This window comes from Panthera pardus, unplaced genomic scaffold, assembly GCF_024362965.1.
Source record: "Panthera pardus isolate Hobbes unplaced genomic scaffold, ASM2436296v1 HiC_scaffold_26, whole genome shotgun sequence".
In the NCBI taxonomy this organism is placed as follows: Eukaryota; Metazoa; Chordata; class Mammalia; order Carnivora; family Felidae; genus Panthera; species Panthera pardus.
This window is the reverse complement of record NW_026526832.1, coordinates 6161504-6174109: the sequence shown is the minus strand read 5'-3', so window position 1 is coordinate 6174109 and position 12606 is coordinate 6161504. Positions and strand designations below refer to the sequence as shown.

At 43.5% G+C, this 12606-nt stretch overlaps 1 protein-coding gene across 1 annotated transcript; it reads right to left on the bottom strand.

Moving 5' to 3' along the window:
* Positions 1-6405: 6405 nt before the first annotated feature.
* LOC109258007 (pancreatic progenitor cell differentiation and proliferation factor-like) lies at positions 6406-6816 on the bottom strand. The gene has a single exon (XM_053891219.1). The coding sequence runs from the start codon at positions 6814-6816 to the stop codon at positions 6406-6408; it is 411 nt and encodes a 136-aa protein (XP_053747194.1).
* Between the last annotated feature and the right edge of the window lie 5790 nt (positions 6817-12606).

The window sequence follows — 12606 nt, the reverse complement described above, 5'->3', positions numbered from 1 at the left end:
GGAAAATGTTCCATGTACTTGAGAAGAACATGTTTTCTGTTGTTGTTGTTGAGTGGAGTGTTCTGTACGTGTCAGCTAGACCTAGTTGGTTTATTGTGGTGAGTTCTGTTTCCTTACTTATTTCTGTGTGGTTGTTCTACCCATTATTGAGAGTGGGGTACTGAAGTCTTTATGGCTATGGAACTGTCTTTCTCACCCTTCAATTCTGTCCAGTTGTGCTTTATATATTGTGATGGTCTGTCATTAAGTGCATGTATGATTGTAATTGTTTTATCATCTTGCTGTATAGAACCTTTTGTCAATATATAGTATCCTTCTTTGTATTTTTTGATTTAAAAGCTATTTTGTCTGGTATTAATATAGCCCTCTCTTTTGGTTACTATTTGCATGAAATATCTTTTCCCATTCTTCCACTTTCAACCTGTTTGTGACTTTGGATCTCAAGTGAGTCTCTTGTAGATAGCACATAGTTGGATCATATGTTTTTATCCATTCTGCCAATCTCTGTCTTTTAATTGATGAGTTTAATCCATTTACATTTAAAGCAATTACTGATAAGGGGGGGACTTACTTCTGTCATTGTGCTATTTGTTTGCTATATGCACTATAGCTTTTTATGTTTCTCATTCCTACATTACTGTCATTTTTTGTCTTTTGTTAATTTTTTGGTAGTGAAGTGTTTAAATTCCTTTTGTGTATATTCTATAGTTATTTTCTTTGTGGTTACCATGGGGATTGCACTTAACATGCTAAAGTTATAACTCTAATTTGAATTTAAACTAGCTTAACTTCAATAACGTACCAAAAACTCTCTTCCTTTATAGCTCTATCCCTACCCCTTTTGGTTGTTGATATCACAGAATTACATTTTTATACATTGTGTGCCCAAAACCATAAATTAATGATTCTTTTAAATGCATTAAATTATGTAGAAAAAAGATTTGGAGTTAGAACCCAAAGTTATAGTAATATTAGCTTTTATACTAATCATTGTTTTTCTTTCAATGTATTAGTCTTTTAAATCATGTAGAAGGCAAACAAAAGTACAGTTACAAACCATTGTTACAATAACACTACATTAATACCTATGTATTTACCTTTATTGAAATCTTTACTCCTACATGTGGCTTCAACTTACTGTTTAGTGTCCTGTGATTTCAACTTGTGAAACTCCCTTCATCATGTCTTGGTGGGTAGGTCTTATGGTTACAAACTCCCTTTCGATTTTTGCCTCACTGGAAATTTCTTGATTTCTTCCTCACTTTTGAAGGACAAGTTGCCACACACAACGTTCTTGATTGGCAGATTTTTCTTTTAGTACTTTGAATATATTGGTCCACTGCCTTCTGGCCTCCAAAGTTTTTGATGGGAAATCTGCTTATTATCTTAATGAGCCCCCTTGCATGTGATGATTCACTCCTCTGTTACTGCTTTTTATTTATTTATTTATTTATTTATTTATTTATTTATTTATTTAATGTTTATTCATTTTTGAGACAGAGACAGAGCATGAACGGGGGAGGGCCAGAGAGAGGGAGACACAGAATCGGAAACAGGCTCCAGGCTCTGAGCTGTCAGCACAGAGCGTGACGCGGGGCTCGAACGCACGGACCACAAGATCATGACCTGAGCCGAAGTCGGACGCTTAACCGACTGAGCCACCCAGGCACCCCTGTTACTGCTTTTTAAATGCTCTCTTTGTCCTTTGTGTTTTGAAAGTTTGCTTCTAATATGTGTCAGTGCAGGTGGGTCTCTTTGAGTTTATCTTTTTTGGAGTTCATTGAGCTTTGACTCATGAAGGATTAGCTGAATTGTTTTGTCCCCCACTGATTAATGGCAACAATATGCTTTTTAACCAAACTTTGGTTAAGATTCTCTCCTTCCCATAGGCCCCTGAACTTTGGCCCACCTTCAGCCTGAGCGAGCACACAAACCCTGGCCTCAGGGTGAAATAGGCTGGCCTCAGGGTAAAACACTCTGATTTACTATCCTATCATGCCTTTCATCTCACTTCCTGACACTCATTCTTTTCTATAAAAGAAAAGCTCTTTTTGCCTAACTCAACATGACACATGCAGGTCTTAGGGTTCTCCCTGTTGCAGTAGTCACATATGCCAGCCCTCACCCCTCCTTGCAAGTGTCCCCCCTCCACTGCCGCCCTTGTAGTAATCCTTCAGATAAAATCTCTCCTTACTAAATCTGGATTTGATCTTTCCTTTGACACCAAGAATATGTTAAGAATATCAAGGAAAGAGACTCTGTAAATTTGGATTAGGTCATAAATGCCTATGTATTAATAAAACCCCACAATAAGCAATGTGAATCTCTAATCAAAAACCACTGGCCTGGGGCGCGTGGGTGGCTCAGTCGGTTAAGCCTCTGACTTTGGCTCAGGTCATGATCTTGCTGTTCATGGGTTCAAGCCCCACATTAGGCTCTGTGCTGATGGCTTGGACCCCAGGGCCTGCTTCAGATTCTGTGTCTCCCTCTATCTCTGCCCCTCCCCTGCTGGCGCTCTGTCTTTCTCTCTCTCAAAAATAAATAAACATAAAAAATTTTTTAAAAAACCACTGGCCTGGGGCACTTGGGTGGCTCAGTCAGTTAATCATCTGACTCTTGATTTCAGCTCAGGTCATGATCTCATGGTTCGTGGGTTCGAGTCCTGTGTCAAGCTCTGCACTAGCACAGAGCCTGCTTGGGATCCTCTCTCTCCCACTCTGTCCCTTCCCAGCTTGTGCTCTCTCTCTTTCAAAATAAATAAATAAAACTTAAAAAGCAAAAACCACACTGGCCTACAAGGTACTAGATTTGAATCAAAGAAGTAAAGTTGCAACCAAGTTAACAATTTAAAAACTAACAAATTGGGGCGCCTGGATTGCTCAGTCAGTTGAGCGTCCGACTTCGGCTCAGGCCATGATCTCGCGGTCTGTGGGCTCAAGACCCGCGTCGGGCTCTGTGCTGACAGCTCGGAGCCTGGAGCCTGCTTGGGATTCTGTGTCTCCCTCTCTCTCTGCCCCTCCCCCGCTCATGCTCGCTCGCGCTCTCTCTCTCAAAAATAAACATTAAAAAATAATAAAAATAAAAACTAACAAATTATGATTAATAACACTAACCTGTTTTTGTCTAATATCAGGCAAGCAGCACTAGGACTCTGATAAATGGAAACTTGTCATAGACAGCTAGGGCACTGACAGTTCTCTAGAACTTCCTGTACAGCATACAATTTATGAAAATCTTATGTTAATAACATTTTACCTGAATGAAAGCATCTCTTCATTTAACAAACCTTTCTGTGCTACTCATTAATAGTAATGTATCAGATAAGCCTAATTGTAATACCTCTCTTTTTACAAACTTAAAAAATTCTTGGGGTGCCTGGGTGGCTTCATTGGTTGAGTGTCCGACTTCGGCTCAGGTCATGATCTCGCAGCTCATGAGTTCGAGCCCCACATCAGGCTCTGTACTGACAGCTCAGAGCCTGGAGCGTGCTTTGGATTCTGTGCCTCCCTCTCTCTCTGCCCCAACCCACTTACATTCTGTCTCTCTCAAAAATAAATAAACAACAACAAAAATTAAAAAAAAAAAATCCTAAATGATTTTCTGGAGACCCTCTGGGAAATCTCAAAGACAGTTTTAGGTGTGAAAGATAATCTTCAGAATTGGATTTTTTTAATAAAGATTTTATTTATAAAATAAATGACATGTATCCATTATTATGGTATCACAGAGTATTTTCACTGCCCTAAAATTCTTCTGTGCTCTGCCTATTGCTCCCCCACTCTCCATCTCTACCCACACCGCCCTCCCTGTCCCACCCCACCCCCACCAAACCCCGGGGCAACCACTGATCTTTTTACTGTCTCCATAGTTGGCCTTTTCTAGAATGTCATTTAGTTGGAAACATACAGTATGTAGCCTTTTCAGATTGGCTTCTTTCACTTATTTATATGCATTTAAGAGAGGATTTGAGGAGGACAAAATATCAAAAGCTTCCGCCAGGAGTTTTGAGCACTTAAGGTAGGATTATGGATTACTGTAAAACAATATTTGGATACCGTATTTTTTTTTAATTATTTTTGAGAGAGTGAGCAGGGAAGGAGCAGAGAGAGAGAGAGAGAGAGAGAGGATCCAAAGTGGGCTTTCTGCTGTCAGCACAGGACTTGAAATCACGAACTGTGAGATCATGACCTGGGCCGAAGCCAGACACCCAATGGAGTGAGCCACCCAGGCGCCCCTACCATATATATATTTTTAAGTTTATTTTTTTATTTTTAGTCATCTCTACACCCAACATGGGCTTTGAACTCATGACCCTGAGATCAAGAGTTGCATGCTTTTCCAACTGAGCCAGCCAGGTGCCCCTTGACTCCCACAATTAACTAAAATAATAGTAAAACATGGGGACCTGGGTGGCTCAGTTGTTTAAACATCCGACTTCAGGTCAGGTCGTGATCTCATGGTTCATGGGTTCAAGACCTGCATTGGGCTCTGGGCTGACAGCTCAGAGCCTGGAGCCTGCCTCGGATTGTGTCTCCCTCTCTCTCTGCCCCTCCCCTGCTTGCTCTTTCTCTCTCTCTCTCTCTCAAAAATAAACATTAAAAATGTTTTTAAATAATAGTAAAACAATTTTTAAAGGAAACATGATCGGGGCGCCTGGGTGGCGCAGTCGGTTAAGCGTCCGACTTCAGCCAGGTCACGATCTCGCGGTCCGTGAGTTCGAGCCCCGCATCAGGCTCTGGGCTGATGGCTCAGAGCCTGGAGCCTGTTTCCGATTCTGTGTCTCCCTCTCTCTCTGCCCCTCCCCCGTTCATGCTCTGTCTCTCTCTGTCCCAAAAATAAATAAAAAACGTTGAAAAAAAAATTAAAAAAAAAAAAAAGGAAACATGATCGTAAAGAACCTTTGCTCTTTCAAAAGTGAGACTTTATTCTCTTAAATAATCAAGGACATGATATAGTCAACCTAAAGCATAATTTTTTTTAATGTTTATTTGTTTTTGAGAGAGAGAGACAGAGTGCAAGCAGGGGAGGGGCAGAGAGAGAGGGAGACACAGAATCTGAAGCAGGCTCCAGGCCCCGAGCCATTGGCACATAGCCCGACACGGGGCTCAAACTCAGGAACCGCGACATCATGACCTGAGCCGAAGTCAGATGCTCAACCAACTGAGCCACCCAGGTGCCCCAAGAATTTATTCTTTTAAGACACAGAATCTTTGCCGTCTAAGCAGATAACTAGAAGGTAAAGAAAACTTTTAACCAAGTCCTTATTAAGAGGAGACCGATAATCCAAGAAAATTTTGTCATTTTAACAGAGAAAGCCAAATTCTGATTTTGGATCAGTATAATAATTTGATTCTAAAGCTTTTTTTGAATATCATGTCAAAAAACCAATCAGTGCTTAGCCAGCTTTGGCCCAAACTCATGTAAATTTCTTTCTGCAAAAGTACAACTTTCTATATCCATACACACCCATTATATTGCAATTTCTCAAGGTGGCAAAAATGAACATGTTTATTAATAGACCTAAATATATATATATATATATATATGTATGTATATGTATACATACACATATATATATATATACACATACACACACACACATATATATATATATATATATATATATACATACACATATATATATATATCCATCCTTCAGTACCATATAAAGAGGCAAAAATACATAAACTAAAACTTATGCTTGAAATAATGTTTCAGTATTTTAGTAAAAAATTATTTAGGAATTAAATGAATATCCATTATCAAACCCAATTTAGAATCAATCTAAGATTTTTAGGTTACCTAAAGTTATCGGACACTATCTTCTAGTTGACACACAGCAAAATATAATTACTCTTGAAATGAAAGGTTATCAGAATAATGATTCAATTTGATTAAACATAATTTTATATTTATTTATTTATTTATTTATCTTTTTATATTTGAGAGAGAGACAGAGACAGAATCTGCAGCAGGCTGCAGGCTATGAGCTGTCAGCACAGAGCTCAAAAACCTTGAACTCAAAACCCGTGAGATCATGACCTGACCTGAAGTCAGATGCTTAACCGACTATGCCATCCAGGTGCCCCATAAATGTTTCATATTCTTAAACATTAAATAAAAGCAGTGCTAGCTTATTTGATCAGTAAATCTGTAGGAGTTTAGGAAGAACACACCTAAATAGGATAAAATGTAAGCTTATATTATACTTTTTTTTTTTTTTTTTTAAACTGACCAACCGCTTGGAGTTTGTTTCCCACCTGGTGCAAGGCACACGATTACAGGGTGTCAGGAAGGCTTGTGTGTGGCTTGGATAGTAAAGAGTGGGATTCTCTTGACTTCCTTTTTGGTGTTTTGTTATTTTGATCTAAAAGAACCCAACTGTTTCCACTTGCTGCAGCCTGCCTAGTCTACGTAGAGAGAGGAGGGGACAGGAGGGGCTCTGATGAGCCTAGCGCCTCCTGAAGAGGGCCAGTGGCCTCTCAGGACTGGGGACGGGTGTTCGGTGTTCGCTTTGCCAGACTGGCCACCAGGCTGCTGCTTCCTCATGGCTTCCAGAGTCAAGTCACAGGCGATCAAGTCGCTGGAGGCCTGGGGAGATTCCGAGCGTGTTGCCATGAACGGGAGGGTGGACTTCCCAAAAAAGAAACTTGCCATCCAATGACCTGGGTCGGCCTTGGAGGGACCGGGGTGGTGAGGGATGGCTTCCCCAGGATACTCTGCACCTCCACAGGAGCTGTTACTGGCAGTGGAACCCAGGCAGCGGTAATAGTCGTAGGTGGCCATGAGCAAACAGCTGGAGGGGATGGCTGCCATGCTGTCGCTTGTGGGCTAGTGGAAACCTCCCATGCGACCCCTCGAGGGCCTTGGCGCTCGATCAAGATCACGGTGGCAGGCACGGGATGCTAAGGACCCATTTGCAGAGACCGCCTAAGGCAGCTCCACCACAAATCCTGCTCTAAGCTTAATGCTGACAATTCAGAGAAGACATAGCTGTTTTTGTTAAAATATTAGTGTCACTTGCAAAAAATATATATAAATTATGTGATAGTTAATTCTTTTTTTTTCTTTTAAAGTTTATTTTGAGAGAGTATGTGGGCGCATAAGTGGGGGGGGTGGGCAGGAAAAGGAAGACACAGAATCCCAAGCAGGCCCCCGCACTGGCATGCACTTGCACGGTCAGGGGGGAACCTCATGCCAGGCTGGAACCCACAAAGGGTGAGACCATGACCTGAGCTGAAATCAAGAGTCTGATGCTCAACCAACTGAGCCACCCAGGTGCCCCGTGATGTTGAATTCTTAAAAAACATTTGAGTTGTTTTAAACATAATGTGTATTCCTCCTCCTCTCCCTCCCTCCCACCCCCACTTGTTGAAAGTATTAGAAGTTCAATTTCCTTAAGTTGGAGGAATTTTAGGAATATTCAGTTTATATAAGCCTCCATCTCTAAGATAAATAAGTCTCAATCAGAATGGAGGTCCTGTAAGAGATTTATGATTTAACTAATTTGATAATCTGAAGGTAAGAAAATACTACACACTCAGACACAAACATACAAATAGGGATTATAGCTGCAATTCCAAAATTTTAGCCATGGGTCAAGAATACACAGAAAAGGGGCACCTGGGTGGCTCAGTTGGTTGGGCCTCCAACTCTTGACTTCGGCTTTGTCATGATCCTAGGGTTGTGGGATTGAGCCCCACGTTGGGCTCCGTGCTAATGTGTGGAGCCTGCTTGATTCCCTCTCTTCTCCCTCTGCCCCTCTCTCCTGCTCACACACTCTGTCTAAAACAAAACAAGAGAAGAAATACACAGAGAAAAACAAAACTCAGTTTTTGAACATTTCCTATCATTGTGCCGTTCTCTTCTCAGTGCTTACTGATTCTTAAATTGATTTGAGTTCAAAATACACAAAACAGAAAAGTAGCAAACTAGATGCTTTGTTGTCTTTCACCAACAAGGACAAGACCTCTATAAACCATTATATCATTTTTCAGCACCTTCCCTCATCCCTCCTGCAGGTCACTAGAAGTCTGCCTTCCTATCTGCTTCCCCACTCCCCCCTCCCTTCCCATTGCCCTCTCTCTTCCCTCTTTCTCTCTCTGATTTAGACTCCAAATTCCACGGTGTCTGATTTAGCTTTCCTTTGCTTTCTGTACAAGCACCGGTCTGACAAGGCCCAACAGTGGGGCGAAGAAGCTGCAAGGACTGCCTTATAAACTCTAGGCATTGTTTGCATACAACTCATGACTAGGTTTTTCCTAGAAAAGAATAGTCAGGGCTCTTCTTGCTCCCAGTTCTCAAATGTAGCTGAACACTGAGCAATGTTTACTGAAAACTCTGGAGTGGTTCAGATTCTCCACTGTCTGGCACATCTTCCTCCCATTATTACAAACCAGAGAGGCCTGACTTACTGTCTGGACAGAGTCCTTCACTTACTTGTGAACTGGAAGCCCAGGATACTAGGGTACCAGAAGTTCCTTGCCCTCAGGGTTGTGCTTTGGCAAAAGTGATGGAGAAGCAGTTTGGGCCACCAAAGACCAATATCCTTGTCTTGGCCACAGAGGGCTGTTAGGTGGCCCAGCTCAGCACAAGCCCCGGGGAGTCTTCTCGGTCATTACTGACTCGGCAGGGGGACAAGGCTCAGCCCAACTCCACTGATGTGGGGCTGCTGGGACCCATGGCTAGAGCCCCTGGACATTCACCATAAAGGAGACCTGGATGGCTGGTGGTGTTCAAGTGGCAAGTAGCAGAAATTGCTTCTGGCCGGTTTATACTCAAAGAGGGATTTGTGGGGAGGATTCTGGGAATTCCCTCAGGCTCCAAGAAAGATTTGGGATGCCCCAGGACATGCAGGGTCTCCATGGAGCATAGCCATGACCCTGACTCAGCTCCATTAGTCCAATTAGATATGGCCTGGCCCTGGAAGGGGAGTAGATATTGTTTGACCATTCTGGAGATGACCATGGGCTGTCTATTACAACCACACAGATGCTATCAACAAAGTCCAAGATCAAGGTCTAATAGGGTTGGTTTCTGATGAAGCCTCTCCTCCTGTAGTACAGATGCCTGCTTTCTTGCTAAATCCTCACTTGGTCCTTGGGGGCAGGAGCGGGGCAGGGGGCAGTTGGAGCTCTCTTATGTCTCTTCTTATAAGGATACCAGTCATATTGGATTAGTGCCCCACCCTTATGACCTCATTTAACCTTAATGACCTCCCTAAAGGCCCTATCCCCAAACACAGTCATATTAGGACTTAGAGCTTTAACGTAAATTTGGTGGGAATACAATTTAGACCCTACCAAATCTCAGTGGTCAGAGCTGGGTGATGGCTCCCGGCTGCCAGGAGGCTAGGGACGTGGGGAACAGCATTGTTCTGACTGGCTTACATTAATCATGTCCCACGAATCCTGGGATGATGCCCTGGACCTAGTTGGAATTCTGTTAGCAAGAGCAAATAGGGGATGGTGTTAGGTGGTTAACTGACAGAGTCTGCTGCGCTTTGTGTAGGCATGCTTCTGACCAAGCATTTAATCGTGAGCCCAGTAACACAAGAACAGATTCATTCTGGCCACCTCCTCCCACCGCCCCCAGGAGACTCAGCCGGTCTCTGCCTCCAGGCCTCCATGCACTGATCTGGCCCACATTTTCCAGGTCCTGATCGTCTTCTAGTCCTTCAAGTTTGTGAGCCACCGTCTCCTTTTCAGACATTCCTTAAATCACCAAAATGATTCCTGTTGCCTACATTCCAAGAGTGCCGCTAAATACTCATTTAAACAATATAGTAATTGGGGCGCCTGGGTGGCTCCGTCAGTTGATCATGCGATCGAGCCCCAAGTCAGACTCTGCACTGTGCACGGAGCATGCTTGAGATTCTCTGTCTCCCTCTCTGCTCCCCTCCTGCTCAAGAGTACATGCTCTCTCAAAATAAATAAATAAACATTAAAAAAATAATAAAATAAAATAAATGATAGTAATAATATGCACATATATATATATTTTTTTCTATTTTGCTACATAGTCTTCCTATTCATAATTTCAATGCCACAGATGCAGACGGTCTTCTCACCAGAGGTATGATTGTCATTTACGAGCCCTTTCTTCTTTATTGCCAAATATCTCCAATCATTTTCTATAATAAATTCCTAGAACTAGGAGTACCTGGGTGGCTCAGATGGGTAAGCATCAGACTCTTGATTTCAGCTCAGGTCACGATCTCATGGTTTGTGAGTTCAAGCCCCACGTCGGGCTCTGCGCTGACAGTGTGGAGCCTGCTTAGAATTCTGTCTCCCCCTCTCTCCACTCCTTCCCCATGTGTGCATGTGCACTCTCCCTCAAAAATAAACAAACATTATAAAAAAAGAAAATTTCTGTCAAACCACATGTCCCAAGTTCTGGTTTGGGAAGTATGGGGATGTGATGAGAAGGGACATGGGGAAATGGGTAATATTTTATTTGCTATGATAGTTACACACACATGTGTACTTCCCTACATGTATACCCACATGCACCTTACACACATGTATGCACGTTCATGCACACAGCAACAGTTTCCTCCTAGGTTTTGTCTTAGTCTGTTTCAGCTACTCGAACAAAATACCACAAACTAGGTGCCTTATAAACAATGGAAATTTATTTCTCATAGTTCTGGAGGCTGGGAAATCCAAGATTAAGGTGCCAGCAAATGCAGTGTTTGGTGAGAGCCTGCTTTCTAGGCTGGCTTTTCGCTGTCCCTCACAAAGGGGAAGGAGCAAGGGAACTTTCTCGGGCCTCTTTTATGAGGGCACGAATGCCATTTGCAGGGGCTCTGCACACATGACCTAATCGCCTCCCAAAGGCCCCATCTATTAATACCCATCACATGGGACATTAGGTTTTCAACGTTCAGACCATAGCAGTTCCCTTGTGGAGTCCCTCGAGGGATAGAATAAAGGAACTGAAGGTGAACAGAAGGGGGTAAATCCTGCCAGCAAATGTAAAGTGGAGGAATGCAGAAGGCTTCAGTGTGGCCAGGAGCGCCTCCAAATCTCTCTCTGGCTTCTTTTATTCCATTATCCCTGACCCAAAATCCCTGAGCCTCCCAGTTTCAAAAGTTTTAACCACTGGTCCAGGAGCAGAGGTTGATTCTGGGACTGGATATGAGGATTTAGAGAGAAGAGCCTCAAAAGTGGGTGAAGACCGACAAACCCGTCCTCCTTTCCCTGAGGCAGGAAGTGAGTCTGGCTAATGACCAAGGTGTGGCGCTGCCTGGGGCTGCAGAGAGTGGCTGGAGATCTGGCTCCTGACATATAGGCCCAGGCCAGGAGCTGGAATTTTCAAGGAGGGAGATGTTGAGACTTACCTCACTGGTATTGCAGGTTCCCAGAGGAGGTGGGGGTGAGTGGGTGGAAAGTGGCCAAGTCCCTTTTTTTGCTGGTAAGTGTGCCTCTAGGGGTTGGAGTGTGTATTACAAGCCTAGAAGTAAATGGGATGGTTATAGTGGGCAAAATGCTGTGGTAATTGATGATCTTTTATGGGTGAATTCCTTATGATGAAATGTGAAGAGTAATGGATAGATAGGGGAGCCTGGGTGGCTTAGTCAGTTAAGCGTCCGACTTCAGCTCAGGTCATGATCTTGCGGTTTGAGAGTTCAAGCCCCACATCGGGCTCTGTGTTGACAGCTCAGAGCCTGGAAACTGTTTCAGATTCTAGGTATCCCTCTCTCTCTCTGCCCCTCCCCCACTTTCACGCATGCGTTGTCTCAAAAATAAACATTAAAAAAAAAAAAAAAGAGCTGGGGCACCTGGGTGGTTCAGTCAGTTAAGCATCCAACTTCAGCCTAGGTCATGATCTCACCGTTCCTGAGTTCTAGCCCTACGTTGGGCTCTGTGCTGACAGCTCAGAGCCTGGACCTTGTTTCAGATTCTGTGTCTCCCTCTCTTTCTCTGTGCCTCCCCCATTCACACTCTGTCTCTCTCAAAACTAAACACTAAAAAAATTTCAAAAAAAAGTACCAGATAGATATCCTCATAAGGTTCCTATTAAGGGTAACTTTGGAACTGGGTATGGCACCATCTGAGTAGCAATTTCAGGAAGCAGTTATGGGTTGTGCCTCCCTGCTGTTTTTCCTGAAAGTTTAATGAAATCTTGCTACTATTCTTGCCTAGTTGTGTATGTGTGTGTGTGTGTGTGTATGTGTGTATGTGTATGTAGGGGGGATGAGAAGGGGCTTGGCCCATATTTCTGAAGCAATAGTCAAGGATGGGTTCTACCCCTTCTCCAAAGCCAGGCAAGGAACTGGCTGAGGTCACTTGGTAAGAGCTGCTCCTCTCCAGGGCCACCAGCATTTCAGGCTGATGGAGTGAGGAAGGGTCCTCTAGAAATAACCTGGGGATGACTCCTGAGCAAGTCGTTTGGGAACCACTCAGAGGCAGCTGGGGAACACTCTGAAGGGGAGTGTTTCTGAGAATAATTGGGCTAAAAAATAGGGTGGGACCAGGACGCCTGTCCTATGGGCTAGGTAGAACTGGGGATTGGTGGTGATGGGGGGGGAAACACGGACTTCCCTCAGGGAGCCTATGGTGTGGCAGGAGGGTGCAGACTCTAACAGCTCCAGCAGTGGCAGTA